Source organism: Tamandua tetradactyla, chromosome 5 (genome assembly GCF_023851605.1).
Source record: "Tamandua tetradactyla isolate mTamTet1 chromosome 5, mTamTet1.pri, whole genome shotgun sequence".
NCBI lineage: Eukaryota > Metazoa > Chordata > Mammalia > Pilosa > Myrmecophagidae > Tamandua > Tamandua tetradactyla.
The window spans coordinates 33,727,830-33,751,194 of NC_135331.1; the positions used below are offsets into that span (position 1 = coordinate 33,727,830).

Here is a 23,365-nt window from a genome sequence, read left to right on the forward strand (position 1 = left end):
CTGCCATAGTTAATGACTGCTCTGATGGATCTGGGCAAAGTCAACTGAAAACCCTCTGGAAAAAATACATGATTCTAGATGTCATTAAGAAAATTCATGATTCATGTGGGGTCAAAATGTCAACATTAAGAGGAGTTTGGAATAAGTTGATGCCAACTCTCACGGATGACTGCAGAACTTAAGATGTGAGTGGAGGAAGGAACTGCAGGTGTAGTGGAAATACCAAGAATTGCTTCTTATGGATGAGCAAAGAAAGTAGTCCCTTGAGATGGAATCTACTCCTGGTGAACATGTTGTGGACACTGTTGAAAATACCACAGATTTTAAGTACTACATAAACATACTAGATAAAGCAGCAGCAAGGTTTGAGAAGACTGACTTCAATTTTTTTTTTTCAGGGGGGGTCTGAGATCAGCAATAACAAACAACAGACAACTACTTTATTCTTAACCAGATTGACTTCAATTTTGAAGGAAGTTCTCCTATGGGTAAAATGCTATCAAACAGCATTGCTTGCCACAGAGAAATCTTGTAAAAGGAAGAGTTAATCAGTGTAGCAAACTGTCTTATTTTAAGAAATTGCCACAGCCATGCCAACCTTCACCCTGATCAACCAGCAGTCATCAACATCGAGGCAAGACTCCATCAGCAAAAAGAAGGCTCAGATGATTGTGAGCATTTTTAGCAATATTTTTTAAAATAAGTAACCTATGTTGTTTTTTAGCCATACTATTTCACCCTTAATTGACTACAGCTTAAAGATAACTTTAATACACACTGTCGGGAACCAAAAAATTCATGACTTGTGGAAGTCCAGAATTGAACCCACAATATTTCTGAGGTATGCCTGTATATTCTGGATATTAAACCCATATCAGATAAATTTTCCAGATATTTTCTCCATCCTGTAGGTTGTTCTTTTTACTTTCTTGATAGCCCTTTCATGCACAAAAATTAATTTTAAAGTTCTTTCTGTTCCTCATGCTTTTGGTATAAAATGTAAGATAGCATTGTCTAACACAAGGTCCCGAGATGCTTCCCTGTTTTCTTCTGGTTTTATAATCTTGGTTTTTAGATTTAGGTCTTTGATCCATTTTTGAGTTGACTTTTGTATATAGTGTGAGGTAGGAATCCACCGTCATCTTTTTGCTTGTGAACATCTGGTTTTCCTAAACAAGGGGTTTTTGAGAGCATTGATTGTGGTGTTAAGAACTCATTTCATTCTGGGCTGTCTGAAAAGAGGCTAGAGGGCCGAAGGGGTGAAGCAGAGCCCAGTGCCAGGGCTAGGAGAGGGGCTGGGCAGCGTAGACGATGAAGGTGGCGTGGGTGGGTTTGTGTTCTACTGTAGTTTGGAGAGAACCTAGTGGATTGGGTGGGGAGTATAGAATGAGGAATCAAGGATGCTTCAAGATTCATGGCAACTGGACAAGTGCAGTTTTCTGAGATGGGGAAAAGGGAAGAGGCAGGTGGGGAAAGGAGCCCTGCTTAAAGCTTGTCGAACACCGTAGCTGGGAGAAGGGTGCAGTCGGCAGTTCATACCTAAAGCCACCAGGGAGTGAGGGGGTCAGTCCTCACACTGAGCCTTAGGGTTCTCCTGCTTTTAAGTAAGAAAGACGAAAAGGGGAGCAAAGGATGGGCAGAAAACTAGGGGAATGGGGTGTCCAAAGCAGACCAAGAACAGGCTTCAAGGTCTGTGGCTGAAGTGCTGAGAAGGAATTATCACGGATTTGACAATGTGGAAGTCAGTGGTGATTTTGAGTGCTACCGTTTCACTGGAGGCAAAAGTCTGATTTGATTGGAAGCAGGTTCTAGAAGGGGAGAGAGCACGGGACACACTTTTTCCATGTACTTGTCCTATACAAGGGAGGAGAAAAATGGTTGGTCTCTGGAGGAAGTTGAGGCAGGTTTTTTCAAAGGTGAGAACAGATTATGCTCATAGGAGACTGAAACACGAAGTCTAGTAGGGCTAAGGAGTTGGCACAAAGTATGTGCCCACCTGCAGAACACAGATGAGTTGTGTCCCAGGTGCAAACCCTGAGGCCAGCTAGGCCATCTTGACCAATGAGGGATGGACTTGCTCCTCCAATGCTTTTTGGTCTCTTTCTGCTGCCCATCAACCACATTATTCTCTGCCTCTCCCAACCAACTAGAAGTGACAGCCTCTCCTTGAACCTTTGTATAACAGCTAGTCTTTTTGACTGGCACGTCACGGCGAGAGTTCATGCTTCTTGAGCAGTCTCTTTCTGGTGATAAACTGACTTCATGGACTGGGTGGGATACAGCTGCCTATCTGGAAAACCTCTTTTCTCAGGTAACTGTATCAGGGGCCTCAGTCTTTGAATGACTGAAACCACATGTACAGAAGAGTGAGAGTTAAGTCTACCAGCCAGAACCTTAAATCTTATCTTTATGCAAATCCAAGAAGAAGCAAGGCTAACCAAAAAGGATGACAGGTGAAGAGTGTTAGAGATGGCTCATTTCCTTCTCAAGAATTTCAGCGATATGTGCAGCAGGAACAAGGGCCTCGCCTCTGACCAAGACAACCAGGGAGTTCTAAGTGGCCATCTATTTTAGTATTATGCTGTTTAGCAAAATTTTAAAGTGACACTGTAATACCAGAAGAAAGCTTCAGCTAATGTCTCAGTTGAGTAGGAAGTAAAAACAAAATGGTTCCTCTCTCTCAGTGGTTTTCCCTAAGTCAGCCTTTAATCTCAAGACGTAAGAGGTGTGTGGGAGTCTGTGCTTCACCACCACGTGGGGGTGGCATTCAGAGGACCACTCAAACTGAAGCCTTTAAAGCCGTGGTGACAGGCACTCCAGCACTGAATAGACTGGGGCGAGCTCCAATCTGATATCCCGACCCCCTTCTCCTTGCTGGCAGCACAGTGACCGCGATGCCAGTGTTCTGTTTTGACGTCACAGCCATGTCAGACTTTCCCTCACATGCTGTAGACGAGCTGTGATCTGGACTGTACTCCACTGCCTGGTGGGTACAGGGCATGAAGTGACTGGAACAGAGGCTGAGAAGGATGACTGTTTATAAACATTTGGAATTTTATTTAAAAAAAAAATCACAACATGAACATTGTTACAGTTAGAGGCCCTCTTGGTTTTTCACAACGATACTGAGCATGCTCACAAGGGGTTCCCATTGGTTTAATCTTAAACCACCATCTTTAAAAGGAAAAAAAAACAAAACTCAGCACACTACCATTTAACTTGTTTTAATGTTTCATCACAAATGGTGAAAAATACTAAAGTACAGACAAGGAATAATCATAATGTTGTGACCAACATTATAAATATGGAATTATAAATTTAAAACATTTTCTGGTTTAAAAAATAAATCTGGTAGTCAATGCAGTTCTGCAGGGGTCTCTGTGTCTAGTAGGGCCGGTCTCTGCGTTCCTGACGGTGCTCACCTCTGCAGGGCAGAATGGGAGTGGGTTGCTCAGTTAGAATGTGGGGAGGAAAGGTAGTCCATCCCCCAGAGCCCAAAGCAGCCTCTTCCCTTCACTAATCCTGAGCACTGGGAAGAGCCTCTTGCTGCCAAAAGGATCTGTCCCTGGGAGAGGGCTGCCCTCCTTACCCACCCGGTAGCCACCCCACTGGTATTCATCACCATCACATACTTATCCATTTTTCCAGGTCCTCCACGGCCACCTCTTCTTCCTCCCATTTGTTCCATCAAAGGTCCAGGAGGCCCCCCAGGGCCACCTCGTCTTCCTCCACCAAAGCCACCTCGGTCCATGCCCCGGCCACCACGGAAGCCACCTCTATCTCCACCACGGCCACCTCTGAACATTCCACCGGGACCACCACGATCCATGAGACCACCTCTTCCTCCCCGCATGCCACCAGGGCCGCCTCTGCCACGGTCACCACCTAAGAAGTACGCAAAGGGTGGAAGACAACAAACAGATCAGTGGCAAGACAGAGAGAAATGGGTAGAAGCAGAGGCTCTGTGGACATGCCTTCAAGACTGCTCAGAATCTGCTTCCCTTACCCAAGGCAGAAACAGAATTGGGTTTCATGTTCATTCAATTTGAACATCTGGGTCACAACTTAGATATGACGATGCAACGAAAACAAAACCCAGAGATACTAATTGCAAATGCTAACCCGAATCTAAGAAGTGGGCAGCTGTCATTTATCAAGTCTGCTAAGCTTTAACAAAAAAAGCTTGTTTCTGACAAAACCCGTACCTACCTGGGGGTGGAAATGGTGGTGGGAGGAAGCCTTCAGGCTTAGGAGCCTTACACTGGTTACATTCTGTCCTCCAGGCAAAGTTCTGGTTTCCACATCCCCTGGACAAAATTATATCACAGCCGAAATCACCAACTGAACTAAAGTGCTGAACATGAATATATGCAAAGGAGACATTCGAGCAGATACAAATTGCATTCTGTCATCAAAAACACTGGGCCCCAGGTCAAAGCCAGGTACCTCAAACACTATCAGTCCACAGAAACTGGCTTCAGATCATAACCTCAGGCAGCAAAGTACCCATGGGACCAGGGTATGCCCCATGAAAATGTGTATACAACCATGTACACTTCATTCATTCCAATGCGATGAATTTGAGTTGCAACTTTGAGACTACTGAAACAGCTGGTGCATATGGCTGATTACTCCCTCGCCCCTACCAGGGAGGGGTTGTCCTCATATTCTAGACTGAAAGGATCCAACAGCCCTTTACTCCAGGTTTAAGAAAGAGGTGAGACACCAGAGACAGACTTCATTTACGAGAAGGGCTTCAGTTTGTCAAAAGAAATATACATACGGATTGGGGCACTGCCAGTCTCCAGCTCGGTGTTGGACGTTTCCTCCTCCAGACGGGTTCCCACGGGAACCCCGGGGCCCTCTTGGTGGGAAGCCTCCTCTGTCTCCTCCACGGCCTCCCATACGACCCATTGGTCCTCCAGGACCTCCTGGGCCCCCTGGACCTGCAATACGAAACAGCAGTTCACCTCTTTTAGCACCACATTCACTCAAAGGGAAAACACCCCTGTGTGAATGCACAGACCACTTTCCCATTTCCCCAACATCTGCCTGTACTTCCTAGAGGCCTGTGAGTCCAGCTTAGGCATGAGTTTTGTCCTAACAATCAGGCTCAGGGAGGAACATTTTCTATGTACATCATTTAACTTTCACAGTTCTATAGGGCAGGCATTTTCAGAACAATGGGAAAACCAAGGAACAGAGTCAATGGCAGTCAATGGCAATCTGAGGGCTGACATGAAGGCAGAGTGGCTCCACAGGGCTTCAAGCCTCCCTGACTAGTCAACCTACGCTGTTTACTTCTTTCCTTTTAATGCTCACAAACATTTACTGTTAGCATTCAACAATCTACTCTTGACTACATACCTTTTTAGTGTCTCTGATGGGGTTGAGAAATCAAGTTTCTTGAGGACAAGTGTTATCAAAGAAGCAACACAGAAATAGCTAAGAGAAAGGACCAGTAAATACCTCCACGGAGAGGGGGCGGCATCCCTCTGCCCTCACGGGGTGGCATACCACCTCGCATGCTATTCATTGGAGGCTTCTTCCGTGCGAGAGAGACTTTAAGTTTGCTTCCTTGAAAATCTTTCCCTGGAACAAAATAACAATGTCAGTTATTCCCAAGCTCCAACTTTGACCTTTTTAAGGGACAAGAAAAGGTTACCATTATCAAACGCAACAATCTCTGGTTGCATCAAGTCTGCTCCTTGATAAAGATTTTCTCTTTACATCTAAGATTTTTACTGGCATAGCTAGAGAACAAGGCTTTAAATGACACTTTGCTGGTAGAAAGCTGAAGGAGGCCAAGAATACACCAGTCTAATGTGAGAAGCAGGAAAAATAAGAACAGGGACCAGCCAAGGGAGCAAATCCAGAACTGCGTGATACTTTAAAGTTGGATTTGTCTCAAGTGAAAATCTAGCATCAATGTTGAGGCCTTACTTAAATGTATGAACTCAAAATGTACACTGGCTAAGATGTTTCCTCTGAGGGTTTTCTGTACATTCTGATAATATATCTGTGCTTGGGAAATCATTTGCAACTTTAAACAAGGTGGAGTTGTAATGATAATGCCTGAAAACAAAGGTTTTCCCAAACTAGGGTCAGGGGCTAGGCCCACACACAGTTCTCAACTGGCATGTAGTGTTTCCTCAAAAGGCAGATGCAAGATCTTCTTGTTCCTAAGGCTCTCAAGTTCCTTGTTTCTGCCATGCCCTATAGTCACTCAGAACATATGTCTGTCCCTCGTCTAGAATCACTTCAGAAAATGAGTGTTCTAACAGCCAAAGATTAAAATATATCAAGAAGACCCTTTCTTGACCTGCAAACTGACACATACAACATTTGCTACAAACCCTAACAGGTGTCCAAGAGTCAAACAGAATTAAAAATGCCAGCAAGTACACCCTTATCGATCCTGGGGCTCCTACCGTCAAACCACTCCACGGCAGCCTTGGCAGTCGGCGGGTCTTCATATGACACTGTGGCATCGCCTTTGGGCTTTCCTGTCTCCTTGTCCAGGTAGATGTGGATCATGGGTTGCCCAGTTCTCTTGTTCATCTGGACAAAACAGCATGGTTAGGCTGTGACTAGAATGTACTAATATGGGGAGAAAAAGTCCATGTGAAACCCAAAAAAGCTCCTCGAATTGTCAAAAGCAGTAACTTTTCACATGCAGACACATGTTCACTAGGTTGCTAGTTTATCTCCAGGTAGTGGAATTATGTCTGACTTATTTTTCTAAATTTCTAGAGCAAATGTGATTGTTAAGTGATTCCCTTTCTTTAGTATGTTTCTTTAAAAAAACAATAAAGACCAGAAATTAAAAAGTGTGTAATTAACAGCACGGGCCCAACTGCATCCCCATCCACCTTCTCCTAATATCCCCACACTTGCCCTGACACAGAGGCACCCAACGAGTATAGCAGAACATCAAAAGTAGGTAAGCTTGTTCAGGAGCCACATTGTAAAGAATATAAGTTTCATGGGTATTTCTTGCATTAAATGTGCATATATTTAAAGTCTAATCTATATGTTTTCTTATATCCAGTGATATGTGAGAATAATCTCTCTATTGGGCTTTTTTCTATCTAACAAAAGGTCCACTCTCCTAATAGGGCAGGACATGATCTAGCACAGTGCCAGCTTTTGACCAGCAAATGTGGACTGCTGGGCCCACCAGTAGTTTAAACCTGTCCTGCCTAGCACAGTTAAACCATTCTTTGGACTTGGCAGGGAGATGAGAAAAGCTTGCCTTCTGAGGGGTAAGTGAACTAGGTTGGCAAAGAGTGCCATCTGCTGGCAGGTGAGAAAAGCACACCTCTAGGAAGACAGCTGAAAGGCTTTTGGACAAAGAGGGCCAATGCTGGGCAGGCCAGGAAAGTACACCCTTTGGGACCAGAATTAAGGGCTTTTAGGCCATTTTACCTAAACTTCTCCCTAAAGCCCTGTGGAGTTGGTGTGTGCTCCCTTTGTGGGGCCTTGGCCCACCCTTGGATGAGCAATACCAATGAACCAAGTGTCAAAGAATAGCACTAACACAAACCCAATCAACAAGAAAAGCTCTGATCAGAGAGAGAATCTGACCTTCAGACTTAAATTTGCCAAGATAATCTGATGCACAGATAACAGCAATAAATACTAAACCTAACTAAGAAACAGGAAGATATGGCCAAGTTATAGGAGCAAATAAAAAATCAGAGGAGATACAGAACCTGGAATAACTAATCGAAGATGCTCAAGCAAATCTACGAAATAAAATCAGTGTGATGGCTAAAGAGGTAAAGGATATTAAGATAACAGTGGTGAGCATAAAGAAGTATGTGAAAGCATGCAAAGAAAAATAACAGATCTTATGGGAATAAAAAGCCCAGCAGATGAAATAAAACATACATTAGAAGCAGACAACAGCATATTAGAACAGGAAGAAGGATCAGGGAGCTACATGATGGAGCATCCAAACTGCAAAGGACAAAAGAACATACAGGCATGCCAGAGACCCGGGTTCGATTCCTGGAGCCTGCCTAAGCCAGAAAAAGAACATACAGGGAAAAATTTAGCAGGGTCTCTAAGAAATGATTGACAACATGAAGTGCACAGACATTTGCTTCACGGAGTTCCCAGAAGAAGAGAAGGGAAAAGGACAGAAGAGTTTGAAATAATGGCTAAAAACTTCCCAGCTCCTAGGAAATACAGGACAGGGAAGCAAATGTATCCCAAACCAAATACATAAGAATAAAGACCTACTTCAAGACACACAGTTCTCAGAATGTCAAATGCCAGAAATAAAGACAAATTTCTGAAAGCAGCAACAGAAAAGTTATTCATAACATAAAAGGGATGCCTGATAAAGTGCCAATTTCTCAACAGAAACTATGGAGGTGAAAAGGCAGTGGTATGAAATATCTGAGATACTGAAAAAGAAAAATTGCCAGCCAAGAATTCTCTATTTGGTAAAACTGTCCTTCAGAAAATGAGGGAAGAGTTTAGGATATTCACAGATAAGCAGAACTTGCTCTATAAAAAATACTAAAGGGAGTCTTGCAGGCTGATAGGAAAGGACTGGAGAGAGGCTTGGAGGAGAATGCAGAAATGAAGATTTTCAGTAAAGGTAACCAAAAAAAGGGTAAAAAAAAAGAGACACACAAAAGTAAGACATACAAAGAGCAAAGAATACAATGGTTAAAGTAATTTCTGCCTTTACAGAATAACAATGAATGGTAATGGATTAAACTCCCCAATCAAAAGATACAGACTGGCAGAATGGATAAAAAAAAATATGAACCATCTATGTTGTCTACAAGAGAAGTCAGACCAAGGATACAAACAGGGTGAGAGTAAAAGGCTGGAAAAAATATTCCATGTAAACAGTATCTGGAAAAAAAAGCTGAGGTACCTATTATCAGATAAAACAGACTTTAAGTGCAAAACTGTTATGAGAGACAAAAAAGGACACTATATTAATAAAAGGGGCAACCCACCAAGAAGAAATAATAATCATAAATATATATGCACCTAACCACTTTGAGGCACCTAAGCAGGGTACCCCCAAAATACACAAGGCAAACTTTAACAAAACTGAAGAAGTAATAGACGTTATCTAAAATAATAGTAGGTTACTTCAATATACCATTGCAGTGAAGGCAGTGTTGAGAAGGAAATTTATAGCACTAAATGCCTATATTAAAAAGCAACAACAATAAACAAATAAAAAGCAACAAAGAAGGGGTGTGAGGGTGATTCAGTGGTAGAATTCATGCCTGCCATTTGGGAGACCTGGGTTTGATGCCTAATCCATGCACTTCCCAAACAGACAAACAAAAAAATTTCACCAAATGGTGCTGCAATAATGGAATACTCATATGGCTAAAGAATGAAATGTGACCCCACCATACAGCATACACAAAAAAGAAAAAGGCAATGAAGAGCTAAAATCATGACCTTAACTGCACGCCTAAAGGAACTAAAAAAAAGAACAAATTAATTCAAAAGCAAGCAGAAAGAAATAACAAAGATTAGAGCAGAAATAAATGAAATTAAGGAACAACAAAAATTAGAATCAACAAAACCAAAAGCTGGTTCTTTGAGATAAATGAAACTGACAAACCCTTAGTGAGACCATTAAAGAAAGAGAAAGAAGTAAATAAAATTTGAAAATGAAAAGGGGGCCCCCCACTGAAATAAAAAGATCATAAGGGTGGGCCATGGTGGCTCAGCAGGCAGAGTGCTCGCCTGCCATGCCGGAGACCGGGGTTTGATTCCCGGTGCCTTCCCATGCAAAAAAAAAAAAAGATCATAACAGGATACTATGAACAACTGTATACCAACAAACTAGACAACTTAGATGAAATGGACAATTTCGTAGAAAGACCTGAAAAACCTGCACTGACTCCAGAAGAAACTGAAAATCTCAACATCTGAAACAATCATCAAAACCTCCCAACAAAGAATGCCCAGGCCCAGAAGGCTTCACAGGTGAATTCTACCCATCATTCCAAAAAGATTTAATACCAATCCTGTTCAAACTCTTCAGAAAATTGAAAAGAACAGAATGCTACTAACTTATGCTATGAAGCCTAATACTAAAACCAGATAATTACAAGAAAGGAAAATTACAGGTCAATCTCTCTAATGAAATACTTACAAACTTAAACTGCACATTGAAAGAATCATACACCACGATCAAGATGGTTTAATCTCAGGTATGCAAGGATGGTTCAGCACAAGAAAACCAATGTAATATACCACATTAACAAATCGAAAAAGAACCATACTGATGCAGAAAAGACACAAGACAAAATCTAGCATCCCTTCTTGATAAAAAAACACTTCGAAAGATAGGGATAGAAGGAAATTTTCTTAGCATGTTAAAGGGCATAAATGAAAAACCCACAGCTAACACTGTACCCAGTGGTGAAAGACTGAATGCTTTCCCGTTGAGATGGGGAATAAGACAAGGATGCCCACTGTCACCACTGTTACTCAGCACTATACAAGAAGTTCAGGCTGGAGCAATTAGGCAAGACAAAGAAATAAAAGGGCATCCATATCGGGAAGGAAGAAACAAAACTTTCACTTCTTACAGATGGTATGATTTTATTAGAAAGTCCAGAAAAATCTACAACAAAGCTACCAGACCTCATAAATGAGTTCAGCAAAGCGGTGGGATAAAAGATTAACATGTAAAAATCAGTAATGTTTCCATATACTAGTAATGAGTAATCTGAGAAGGAAATCAGGAAAAAAATTCCATTTATGATAGCAACTAAAAGAATCAAATACTAGGAATAAACTTAATGATGGTTATAAAGGACCTGTATTGAGAAAACGACAAAGCATTGCTAAAAGAAATAAAAGAAGACCTAAATAAATAGAAGGACATTTCGTGTTCATGGATTGGAAGACTAAATCATTACCCACATTGATTTACAGATTCACAGATTCAATGCAATCCCAACTGAAATTCCAACCACCTTCTTTGCAGAATTGGAAAAGCCAATTACCAAATTTATTTAGAAGGCTGAAGAACCCCAAACAGCCAAAAACATCTTGAAAAAGAAAAATGAAGTTAGAGGATGCTTACTTCCTGACTTTAAAGACTATTACAAAACTTTACAAAGCTATAGTCATAAAAACAGCATGGTATTGGTATAAAAAACAGACATTTTGACCAATGGAATCAAACTGAGAGTTCAGAAACAGGCACTTCACATCTATTGTCAACTGATTTTTGACAAGTTCATCCAACTGGGACAGAATACTCTCTTCAACAAACAATGTTGGGAAAACTGGATATTCATATCCAAAAGAATGAAAGAGGACCTTTATCTCAAATCTTATATAAAAATTAACTATAAAATTCCTGTAAGAAAAATCTCCTAGGGAAGCATCTTCAAGATCTTGAGATAGAAGGTGGCTTCTTAGGCCTTACACCCAAAGCATAAGGAACAAAAAAAATAAATAAATACATGAACCACCTCGAAACTGAACGCTTTTGGACTTCAGGTGATTTTGTCAAATAGTGAAAAGGTAGCCTACTGAATGGGAGAAAATATTTGGAAACATTATCTGACAAGGGTTTAATACTAAAGATGCCACAACTGAATAATAAAAAGAAAACTCAGTTTAAAAATAGGCAAGAGACATGAATACACATTTTTTCAAAGAGGAAATATAAACGGCTAAAAAGCACATGAAAAGGTGTTCAAGATCACTAGCTATTACTGAAATGCCAATCAAAACTAGGAGATATTATTGCACACCTACTCGAATGGACACTATTAAAAAAAGAAAGAAAACTGTAAGTGTTAGGATGTGGAGAAAGATCACTGCCATATGATCCAGCAATCCCACTACTAGGCATGTACTCAGAATAACTGAAAGCAGGGACACAAACAGACATTTGCACACTGATGTTCCTAAGAGCCTGATTCACAACTGCCAATACAACTGGAAATAACCCAGGTATCTATCAAGCAATGAATGGATAAACAAAATGTGTTTGTTGTATATATATGAACATTATGCAGCTGTAAGAAATGAAGTGATGATGTGACTATATGGATGAATCTCGAGGACACTATGCTGAGTGAAATAAGTCAGACACAAAAGGACAAATATTGTATGACCTCACTAATATGAACTAAATATAATAAGCAAACTCATAGTATTAATATCTAGAACATAGATCACTAGTAGACAGAATGAGGGCAGAAGATGGGGAGCTGATATGTGCAGATTACAGTGAGTGTAATTAACAGTGATGATATGAAGGTGTAACAGTGGCTGAAAGGGAAAGTTCAGGGTTGTGTGTGTTACTAGAAAGGTAAGTCAGAGGATGAAACCAGGACTGTGTAACATAGTAATATCTCTTCTGGGTCAAAATATTCTAGAATTCAATGCAATACCAATCAAAATCCCAACAACTTACTTTTCAGAAACAGAAAAACCAATAAACAAATTTATCTGAAAGGGCAGGGTGCCCCGAATTGCTAAAAGTATCTTGAGGAAAAAAAACAAAGCTGGAGGTCTCACGTTGCCTGACTTTAAGGCATATTATGAAGCCACAGTGGTCAAAACAGCATGGTACTGGCATACAGATATACCGACCAATGGAATCGAACAGAGTGTTCAGATATAGATCCTCTCATCTATGGACATTTGATCTTTGATAAGGCAGTCAAGTCAACTCACCTGGGACAGAACAGTCTCTTCAATAAATGGTGCCTAGAGAACTGGATATCCATATGCAAAAGAATGAAAGAGGACCCATATCTCACACCCTATACAAAAGTTAACTCAAAATGGATCAAAGATCTAAACATTAGGTCTAAGACCATAAAACAGAGGAAAATGTAGGGAAATATCTTATAAATCTTATAATTGGAGGCGGTTTTATAGACCTTACACCCAAAGCAAGAGCACTGAAGAAAGAAAGAAAGAAATGGGAACTCCTCAAAATTAAACACTTTTGTGCATCGAAGAACTTCATCAAGAAAGTAAAAAGACAGCCTACACAATGGGAGACAGTATTTGGAAATGACATATCAGATGAAGGTCTAGTACCCAGAATTTATAGAGACTGTTCAACTCAACAACAAAAAGACAGCCAATCCAATTACAAAATGGGAAAAAGACTTGAACAGACACTTCTCAGAAGAGGAAATACAAATGGCCAAAAGGCACATGAAGAGATGTTCAACGTCCCTGGCCATTAGAGAAATGGAAATCAAAACCACAATGAGATATCATCTCACACCCACCAGAATGGCCATTATCAACAAAACAGAAAATGACAAGTGATGGAGAAGATGTGGAAAAGAGGCACACTTATTCACTGTTCGTGGGAATGTCAAATGGTGCAACTGCTGTGAAGGCAGTTTGGCGGTTCCTCAAAAAGCTGAATACAGAATTGCCATATGACCTGGCAATACCTTTGCTAGGTATCTACTCAAAGGACACAAGGACAAAGACACAAACGGACATTTGCACACCAATGTTTACAGCAGCATTATCTACAATTACCAAGAGATGGAAACAGCCAAAATGTCCATCAACAGACGAGTGGCTAAACAAACTGTGGTACATACACATGATGGAATATTATGCAGCTTTAAGACAGAATAAAGTTATGAAGTATGTAACAACATGGATGGACCTTGAGAACATTATGCTGAGTGAGACTAGCCAAAAACTAAAGGACAAATACTGTATGGTCTCAACGATATGAACTGACATTAGTGAATAAACTTGGAATATGTTGTTGGTAAGAGATCATCAGGAGATAGAAATAGGGTAAGATATTGGGTAACTGGAGCTGAAGGGATACAGACTGTGCAACAGGAATGAATACAGAAACTCAGAAATGGACAGCACCTAATTGTAATACAATTATGTTAAAACACTGAATGAAGCTGCATGTGAGAATGATAGAGGGAGGAGGGCTGGAGACATAAATGAAATCAGAAAGAAAGATGTTAAAGATTGAGATGGTAAAATCTAGGAATGCCTACAGTGTATAATGATAGTGACTAAATGTACAAATTTTAAAAATGCTTTTGCATGAAGAAGAACAAACGAATGTCATTATTGCAGGGTGCTGAAGATAGATGGTAATTAATATTTTAAAATGTCACCTTATGTGTGAGACTAAAGCAAAAAATGTTTATGTGGTACAAAATTTATATTTTGACTAGTGTATTTCCTAATATAACTTATGTAGATAGTTTGATTGAACACCATAAGTACTTGGAATCTCAGGTAGGACACGAGATTCTGTTAGTTTGTCCAGAGTGATGCCCCAATGAATCCCAGAGTGATTCAATCAGTGAGTGGAAAAGTATTTGCAAAGCCCCCTTCGGGGAATGGTGAGACCGGGGAGAAATTCAACCTCCCCAAGTTGAATTCTTGATATTCTCATAAGTAGTGTGGACAACCAAAGCTATAGGCTGAGCCCCCAGTCTTGGGGTTTGTTCATATGAAACTTAACCCCACAAAGGATAGGTCAAGTCTACTTAAAATTTAGGCCTACCCCCAAGAGACCCTCTTTTGTTGCTCAGATGCGGCCTCTCTCTCCAGCCAACACAACAAGCAAACTCACCACCCTCCCCCTGTCTACGTGGGACGGGGTGTGGACCTTCCTGGCGGCATGGGACAGAAATCCTAGAATGAGCTGAGACTCAGCATCAAGGGATTGAGAAAAACCCTAGAATGAGCTGAGACTTAGCATCAAGGGATTGAGAAAACCTCCTCGACCAAAAGGGGGAAGAGTGAAATGAGACAGTGTCAATGGCTGAGAGATTCCAAACAGAGTCAAGAGGTTATCCTGGAGGTTATTCTTACGCATTAAGTAGATATCATCTTGTTAACCAAGATGTAATGGAGAGGCTGAAGGGAACTGCCAGAAAATGTAGAGCTGTGTTCCAGTAGCCATGTTTTTTGATGAGGAATGTATAATGATATAGCTTTCACAAGGTGACTATGTGATTGTGAAAACCTTGGGTCTGATGCTCTTTTATCTACCTTGTCAACAAAAGAGTAGAACATATGGAATAAAAATAATAGGGGGAACAAATGCTAAAATAAATTTAATTTGAAATGCTAGGGATCAATGAAAGCGAGGGGTAATGGGTATGGTAGGTATAATCTTTTTTTTTCTTTTTTGTTTTCATTTTATTTCTTTTTCTATTGTCTTTTTATTTCTGTTTCTGAATTGATGCAAATGTTCTAAGAAATGATGAATATGCAACTAAGTGATGATACTGTGAATTACTGATTATATATGCTGGTGTTTTATTTGGTTTGTTTTTAAATTAATAAATAAATTTAAAAAAAATCCTAGAATTGATTCTGGTGATAAATGTACAACTCCGTGACTACACTAGAAGACAGTGATTGCACACTTTAGATGGAATGTATGGTATATGAATTAATCTCAGTAAAACTGTTTAAAACAAAATGCATTGGTCTTTTAAGGAGCAAACTACTTGATGCCAAGAACACCAAAATCAGGGAACTTTATAACAATATTATTAATTTGGTCTCTCTAAAATGCTCTGTAGTTCAAAATTCTGCCAGATAACCTGATTATACTTTTACTCACTTTCACAACCCCGCACTGTTTAAAGAAGTCCGCCAGGTCATCTAGAGTCACGTTGTCATTTAATCCTTGCACATAAATTGCAGTGTTGTCAGAGTCTTCATCTGGATCTACAGGCGGGCCTTCAAGGAAAAACACGTTGTATATCTTACATCAGCTCAACCAGTCTGTCACTATTCCCCAATGGCATTTATCACAAAGCTAAGAAAACCACCCACAACATGGAACAACAGCATGGAAAACTTTTAGTTTAAGGCTATTATGATTAACATTCACAATAAAGAAAGTGCCTCAATTTCCCTCGACAGCAAGAACATAACATTGATTTATCAGGTTGCTGAAGTTCAGCATGCATTTATTTCTATGCAATTCATTTATAAGGCATGATATAAAGTTCAGGAATTCAAAATTACCTAGATCAAGATCTGGTCCTTCATCCATAGGTCCTGCCAATCAGGAAAGATCATATAAAACATTATTAGTGCACGTCTTACAAGCTACAAACCTTACAAACACACACAGCTATCTACTACACCACCATTTGATAGGGCTTTGTTAAATTCAAAATGACCCGCACTGCTAAAATGGAGCAGCGCCCCTTTAACATCTGTGACAAGTTTGCTAGGGTTTGCTTTTTTGTTTTGTTGGTTTGCTTTTAAACCATTAACCAAATACACTTTCAATGCTTATGCGCCAAATTAGTGTTAAATTTAAGTCAAAAATTTCCTCCAAATAAACCAAATTTTAAGTATGTATTCTCCCCCACATTACAGAAGCAGTTGCTGAATACTTCAAGTTACCCTTTGTTTCATAACCATAGGTTAACCTTATTACCCCTAAGACAATGCCGGCAGTACCCATTAGTCTCTTTTGTATAGATCATTTTTAAACCACTTATGAAACTAATAAAAAATTATATTTTTCTAAAAACTGACTGTATTTTTTTTTAAACACTATCCATGGTAATACTCAAAAACTTACCACCAGGCTTATTGAAGCCACCTCGCTCTCCAGCGCTGCTGGGGGGATAAACGAAGAAATGAAGGCCTTTCCCTTTAAAAGCCAGTACCGCTCTGAGCCTTGGGGGGGCTCGTGGGGAAGAAGGGCACTGGCTAAACACATCTCCAAACAATGCATCTCTCTCATCTTGTCACTATGCCTTTCTTCAGGGCAGCTTGCTCAAATCTCCTTTATATACAACCTTGCTTGTCTGATTATACACACCAGTGTGGTTGATTCCTTTCATTTCCAGGGCTGGTATTAATAGTGCAATACTTGGTAAATTAGGGAGAAAAGATCCCAAACACCCATCCCATCAGCTGTAAAACAGGGAGAGCTTGGTATAGAGAGGATTAATAATCTGGGTAACTGCTGTGATGAACCTTTCCATGTTCATAAAGGTGCACCCTCAACCTCTCCCAGGGGACAGCCAAATGAGCCCTAGGCTTTCTAACAGTCACAGTATAATAAAGCAGAAGACAACCACATTAAATGCCTACCACACACATCAGAGGACACACCCACCCAATCTTCAGCGTAAAGCCATACACTTCAGGGCACTAACGGTTTTAACAATTGCTGTGAAAGGAGAATTTACAATAAATACCAAGGCTCAAGGGACTGGGGGTGCAACTTTACAGACACATCAGTTAAGAACCATGACAATGGCAGTATAAAATCACTGCTTTGAATATTTTTAAAGGGAGAGGATATAAATTAGGCTTTTATGATTTTGTTTCTTCAAAATTAAGGCAGCTCCCCAGTGGGAGGCCCTGTTTTTTTCTAACCAGTATTGCACCTTTAATACCTGCATATACAATTTCAAGCTGTTGCATGCAGCTTTGTTTCCTTTTTTTAAAAGTACACACCATAAAATGTTCTCTCTCTTTAAACACAAAAGTTTATACTTTAATGTTACACAATTCTAAAGTATTATACCTCCTCTGGTTCATTAGCAAACAACAAGTATGCAGTTACCAAAGTTACAGAAGGATTCCATTTATACAATGAATACATTTTGTTAAAAATATTCTATGTATATTTTTCCTCTCCATATGGACACCGTGTCTAGTCCCACTTTTCATTATGCTGCCGGCTGAGTACTGAGTACGGGTACTTTTTAAGTATTGAAGTGTATACAAGGCTCTCACTTTGTAACCTGTAGCATATAAATGCGACAAAGCATGTTAAAAAGTTTCCACGTTTAACAGCCAATGAAAATATCAAAATACTGAGGCAATGAAAAAGGGCATGTTAAAAACATTGAGTGCCTTACCTGCAGAAGACACTGAAAACCATCACCACACCACAATAAAAAAAGGGGGAGGGGAAAATGCCCCTGGTCCTGTCCCCGTAGGAGCCAACCAACTGCTTCACAGTCTGTTGGAAACCTATGGGGAAAGTCACGATCTTTCCTATGGCTCCCAGAGACTTCTCATCCAGAAAGAGGGGCTCCCTCTACTATCAAAGTCCAGCAAAAATTAGTAAAATTATTACGTCTGGAATATTAAAATAAGCTTGAAATTGTTTTTGCAATTGAAAAATGTAGTTCCAGTTACTAGAGACGTGATGATAGTAATTTCAGGTGTCTACATCTATTTTAAAACATCCATAAAGAAGTGAAACCTTTATAATGGAATGATATTCTCCAAATCAGAAGATAGATTTTATTATCAAATTATTCATAATTTTTTGCATGTTGTAAAATGACTGTTTGCTCCAATAAAGATTTCACAGAAAACTTTAGTTTATTTTAAAGTTATGCAGAATATGTGTAACAGTATTAACATTTTTAATAGTATAGATTTGCTAATATGACTGTTAAAGATTAACTTATTCTAGAGATTTAATTTTGAAATCCATTTCCACGGGGAAAAAAATTCTAACTCATTGTTTCCTTGAACCAACTGTGGTACCAAATACAATTTATACATTCTGCATAACTTTTAACTAGGGTTTACAGGGAAAGAACACACACAGAACTAAGCCTTCTGGATTATCTTAACGACCAACATTATACCTCACCTTCAAAAGCATAGACACCAGAAAGGGGAGAGGGCACGGGAGGAGGAAGGGAAGGGACAGGCAGAGGTAGCAGGGTTATACTATTGATTTGAACAAAGTTTTCTAAACCAGATTGTGCCATCAATCAAAATGGTCAAACCGATTTAGACTTCTCAAAATCTCCAATGGGAGAGTGTTTCTATAATTAGATACATTACTCTGCAAAAAAGCGCTTGGATTTCTCTGTGCTCCAACCAAACTCTATGCACCAGGTGTACCTCACACCATATTTTAAGGGTTATGGGGTCAAGATCTTCATCATTATGTTCAATAATTCCAAGTACAAACAGAAGCTGGGGACAAACACTGTGGAAAACAGCTGCACCCCTTTTCTGCAGTTTATACACCAGGTATTTCAAGACAACCATTCAGAGGCAATTAGTTAAAAACCTAGGGTTATGAGAAGATTTGTGTGTGTTCCATCCCAAGTCTATTACCCATAGAGGTTTTTGTTTGTTTTACCTCTGGAAACCACGAAGGGAACTGAAAGCTCGAGTTTCAAAACCATTCTTTGTTCTCCCCAACCCAACAGAGTATATTGGCAGGGAAAAAAGCAAGCTGCCACTTAATGTATGCCACAAAGATGACATTTCCATGTTTTAGAAGATGGCTTGAGCTCAATAGATTGTCCATGGAAATGTAGAAATAAATTTCTTATGTCTTTCAGTCCCTTCTTTCCATTGAAAATCCTATGGATGAAACAAAATTATGTAAAAGGAGAAAAGGTTTGCTCTTACCCCATTCCACCGCGTCCTCCTCCCCGCCCACCTCTGCTCATGCCTCCACGATCAAATCCCCCTCTTCCCCTGCCCCGGTTATCAGGGCCACTCATGCTCCGGTTCTCTCCTGGTCCGGAAAATCCTCCAGACTCCTGCCCATAAACACCCATGCTACTGGGGTGGTCCTGTCGGAATGAACCTGAGGAAAGAGTCACATCTGTAAGCCATGAACCAGCATTTACAGCATTGCCTGATGCACTCTGTCCTGGAATCACAGAATTCTCAACTGCAAGGCACTAACCAAGGTACCACCATCTTCTTCAAATCATGATAAAACACCCCTAATCAGCAGGCTTGAAGTTCAAGAACTTCTGGCTCAAATAACCTTATATAGTTAGCCTGGAATAAACCATTTTCAAACAAAAACAAAAAGGCCTCTGGCTAAAATACAGTTTCAGGGTTCTGTATCCTAAGATGTCTCCAAAAGCAGTTTAAATGATACTCAAGAAACAAAAATAGAGTCCTAGCTTTCTTAAGGCTTTAGCATGTTGCTATGGGTTGGGCCTAAATAAACAAAAACAAAAACAAAACCCAGAACCCAGCACTATTCCTTTTACATCTGGAATATGAGAAATGTCCATGGAAAGATTATGTAATTTAAAAGATATACAATCCAGATGAAGATACTTCGAGTTTTCAATCATTTTCCATACAAAAGAACTAGAAGTATTTTGTGAGGATTTACTTTCTTTATGGTTATCAAAAAACCCACAAAAGCATATAACAACTTCACTATCAAAATTGCTGTCGTCTTCAGTAGCTGCCTGCCCTGCTCTTGCTAAGTTAATAACATGAAGTGGGCAGGCCATAAGAAATGCCAGCTTTAATCACTGCATGATTACCTCCCCCAGAGAGAGCAGTGTGGTGGGTCTGAAACATTTTCTTTGGTTAGTTAATCTTTTTCCTGTTTTTTTCAAGGCATACTAACAACAATTAAATAGGAGAAAATTAGTTAAGTCTTTACTGGGACATAGATGCCTCATGAAGTCCAAAAGTAAATAACAGTAAAGAGCATTTCCCCACGTTTAGCAACTCCAAATACAATCATTCTTATTTGGTTTTCTCTCTTAGCAACTCACTCTGCTGCCCGTAGCTGCTGCTCTGTTGGCTATATTGACTTGGAGCCTGGCTGTAGGATCCAGTTTGGGGGGGATAACTAGTGGGAGGCTGCTGCCCATAGCTGCTCTGTTGACCATAGCTACTCTGCTGTCCATAGCTGCTTGGCTGCCCATAGGTGTTCTGCTGAGAGTAACTGCTCTGATCATAACTAGTCGGTTGTGTAGAGGAATAGCTGAAAGAAAAAACAAAAACAAATGAGCTTTTTAGGAAGTCTCTTCTTCAAGCCCCCTGAATAAGAAAAACATTATACCCTTAAATGTGTAGTTACTTTCTACATATTCATAGATTGAATTTAAAATAGCAAAATATTTTTATTTTCAAAACAATAAAGCTTTAAATAGGAGGGAGTCAGAATCTCCCCTTATAATCCCCAACCTGATACCCTCCCCTTCCCCACTTTCATTTAGAACAGTAGTTATTTTCAACCATATTCAAGGCAAACTTAACAGTTAAGTCCTTCTTATATCCAGGGAAAAGAACATATATGTGCACAAGAGGAAGGCTGACCTAGGGAAAGGGGCACTGAGGAAAAGGAGAGAGAGTTAAATGCAAGTTCCAAGCTTGAGTCCAATAATTCCCTTGAGTGGTGACAATGCTTGGTAGAGGGACACATAAAAATGGTAATTTTCCCTTGAAGATTCATCTAAATGTTCAAACTGCTTTCCTACGTAGTTCCAACTTCTTGCACAAAATAAGGCTTAAAAGAACTGGAATTAAACTCCTGACAAACCGTGATAAAGAAAAACAAAAAGGACCACATATTTTAAAATTCAACTAAACTAGGCTTCCAGTACACATCTCTCACAAAAGCTGTATGATTTCAACGGTCTCTCTTGACCTATATGTACCTCACTCAACACATCAGATTACTTGCTCTCAGGATAACAGGTATATGGGGTGGCTCTGTGGAAGAACAGTCATAAACATTGCCCACTTCTGCTTCAAGTTGTGTACAACTGCTTACCCGGGTGTCTGTTAATTGTTCCTAAACCTGTTCATGTCTGTTGTACTTTAAACTTCAATGTGTAAACTGATAAATGAGTGTAAACAACAAAAAAGGAAAGGTTACTTCTAGTAAAATTAAACTAACCTTTTAGGACACAATTCAGACAATTCAATTATAAGCCTGCTTCAAATAAAATGCGGGTGAAAGAAACAACTTGCAGTTCGTCCTCTACTTTTAAGAAACCAAAAGTAGATGTTGTGGCTGCTGGTTTGATTAATGCAAGACAGAAAATGTATAACAAATAAACCTGCAGTCAAAACAAAAGCCCTTGGCCCAATATCAAGACATTTATTTGTGTTAAGTGAAATATAAATGATAAAGGACTTCTTATTTTTAAATAACGTCCTGTGATTTAACTAACAACTACCATCCCAACTATACTGGAGGAGGTGACTTCCACTGTTCAACTACTTTCAAATATTTCTGCCTCTCAATCCTCTGCATTAACAGGAGAGCAAAATTAAATGGAGGAACCTAGATTGACAAGAATGGTTTTGTTTGTACTTAGAAATAGTTACTGGATCCCAGTCACCGCTATGAGAACCAAGGACTGAGATTTTAACATAATGATACATAGAGTTATTTACTGAAGAGTTCAAAAACAGACCTTACCCGAAGAGGCCAAGACAAGCTGGTTAATAACCTGAAAAAAAAAGCCCACCTGTTTTGTTATTCTATTAGCTCTTTGGCGGTGAGAATGAAGAGACTGACCTGGTAGGAGGATAGGATGGAGGTGCGGTGACTGGCTGCATGGGGTAGCTCCCAGGTACCTGAGGATAACTGTAGTTACTCTGTCCGTATCCTAGGCTGGGCTGGTTGTAACCCCCTGTGCTAGACTGAGGTTGACTAGTCTCAGCAGGCTTGCTACCATCCTGTGGTCTAAAGGGAGAAATAAAAAAGTGAGACTTCATTTCTAAACCACAAAACTTTGGCTAAGGACTTTACAAATCTAAGAGCAAAATACAATGATAGGAATGAGACTAGAATTAGGTAAAACTGAAAAATAAACTACATCAAACCCCATGTCTGTCTAATTGCATTTGCCAGAAGAGAACACTACGAGGGAGAATTAATCATATCCATCAAAGAGACATCAATTTGCTCCACTTGTTTCCTAACAATACCTACAAAAGGCAGTTAAAATCTCTTGCGTTACCAATTTAAGAGATCTGGGAGGGGAGATTGTTAGGGAAGAAAATGTTTTGTTTTCTTCAAAGGGGATTGAAGACAAACATCAATTCCAAGGCATTTATAACTATATTGGGGATCTGTGGGTTTCTTTGTTTCTCCAACCAAGAACAGACCAGAAAAACATTTAACTTGAACTGCCAGAAGTTAATCTAACCTCTAAACCTTCATAAGGGAAGGACAGACATACCTCATTTAACTGCTCTTTACAGGTACTTGCCTTTTTTACAAATGGAAGGTTTGTGGCAAACCCGCGTTGAGCAAGTCTATTGGCCCCATTTCTCAAAAAGTATGTATCCACTTTGTGTTTCTGTGTTACATTTTAAGGTATGGACATGCTTTTAAGGCATAATTCTATTGCATACTTGATAAGCTACAGTATAGTATAAATATAACTTTTTATATGCACTGGGAAACCAAACAATTTGTGTGACTTGCTTATTAGGGTAGTCTGGAACTAAGCCCACAATATCTCTGAAGTATGGGACACACACACATATACAGACTCACGCTCAGATGAACTTGGGAAGTATTTCTAAATGTGATGATAACCGATCCCAACTCCAAGGAAAAACCCAGGTTTTTTTTTTTTTTTAACTAACTTCTAGCCCT

The 23,365-nt window shown here is 39.8% G+C and overlaps 1 protein-coding gene across 3 annotated transcripts in view; it reads right to left on the reverse strand.

The window, feature by feature from the left end:
* Window positions 1-3,030: 3,030 nt before the first annotated feature.
* EWSR1 (EWS RNA binding protein 1) overlaps window positions 3,031-23,365 on the reverse strand; it is a 33,105-nt gene continuing 12,770 nt past the window's right edge. Inside the window, exons 6-17 of one of the 3 annotated variants that reach the window (XM_077160637.1) lie at window positions 22,277-22,444; window positions 20,520-20,731; window positions 19,399-19,579; window positions 16,580-16,617; window positions 16,012-16,044; window positions 15,602-15,720; window positions 6,432-6,561; window positions 5,470-5,592; window positions 4,784-4,946; window positions 4,210-4,307; window positions 3,633-3,885; window positions 3,031-3,424 (exon numbers count right to left, since the gene is read on the reverse strand). In XM_077160637.1, coding sequence (XP_077016752.1) covers window positions 3,385-3,424; window positions 3,633-3,885; window positions 4,210-4,307; window positions 4,784-4,946; window positions 5,470-5,592; window positions 6,432-6,561; window positions 15,602-15,720; window positions 16,012-16,044; window positions 16,580-16,617; window positions 19,399-19,579; window positions 20,520-20,731; window positions 22,277-22,444 — 1,558 coding nt within the window. In that variant the 3' untranslated portion in view covers window positions 3,031-3,384. Of the gene's footprint in view, window positions 3,425-3,632; window positions 3,886-4,209; window positions 4,308-4,783; window positions 4,947-5,469; window positions 5,593-6,431; window positions 6,562-15,601; window positions 15,721-16,011; window positions 16,045-16,579; window positions 17,757-19,398; window positions 19,580-20,519; window positions 20,732-22,276; window positions 22,445-23,365 lie in introns of those variants that run through there. The other 2 variants (XM_077160638.1, XM_077160639.1) reach the window with 2 other exon arrangements.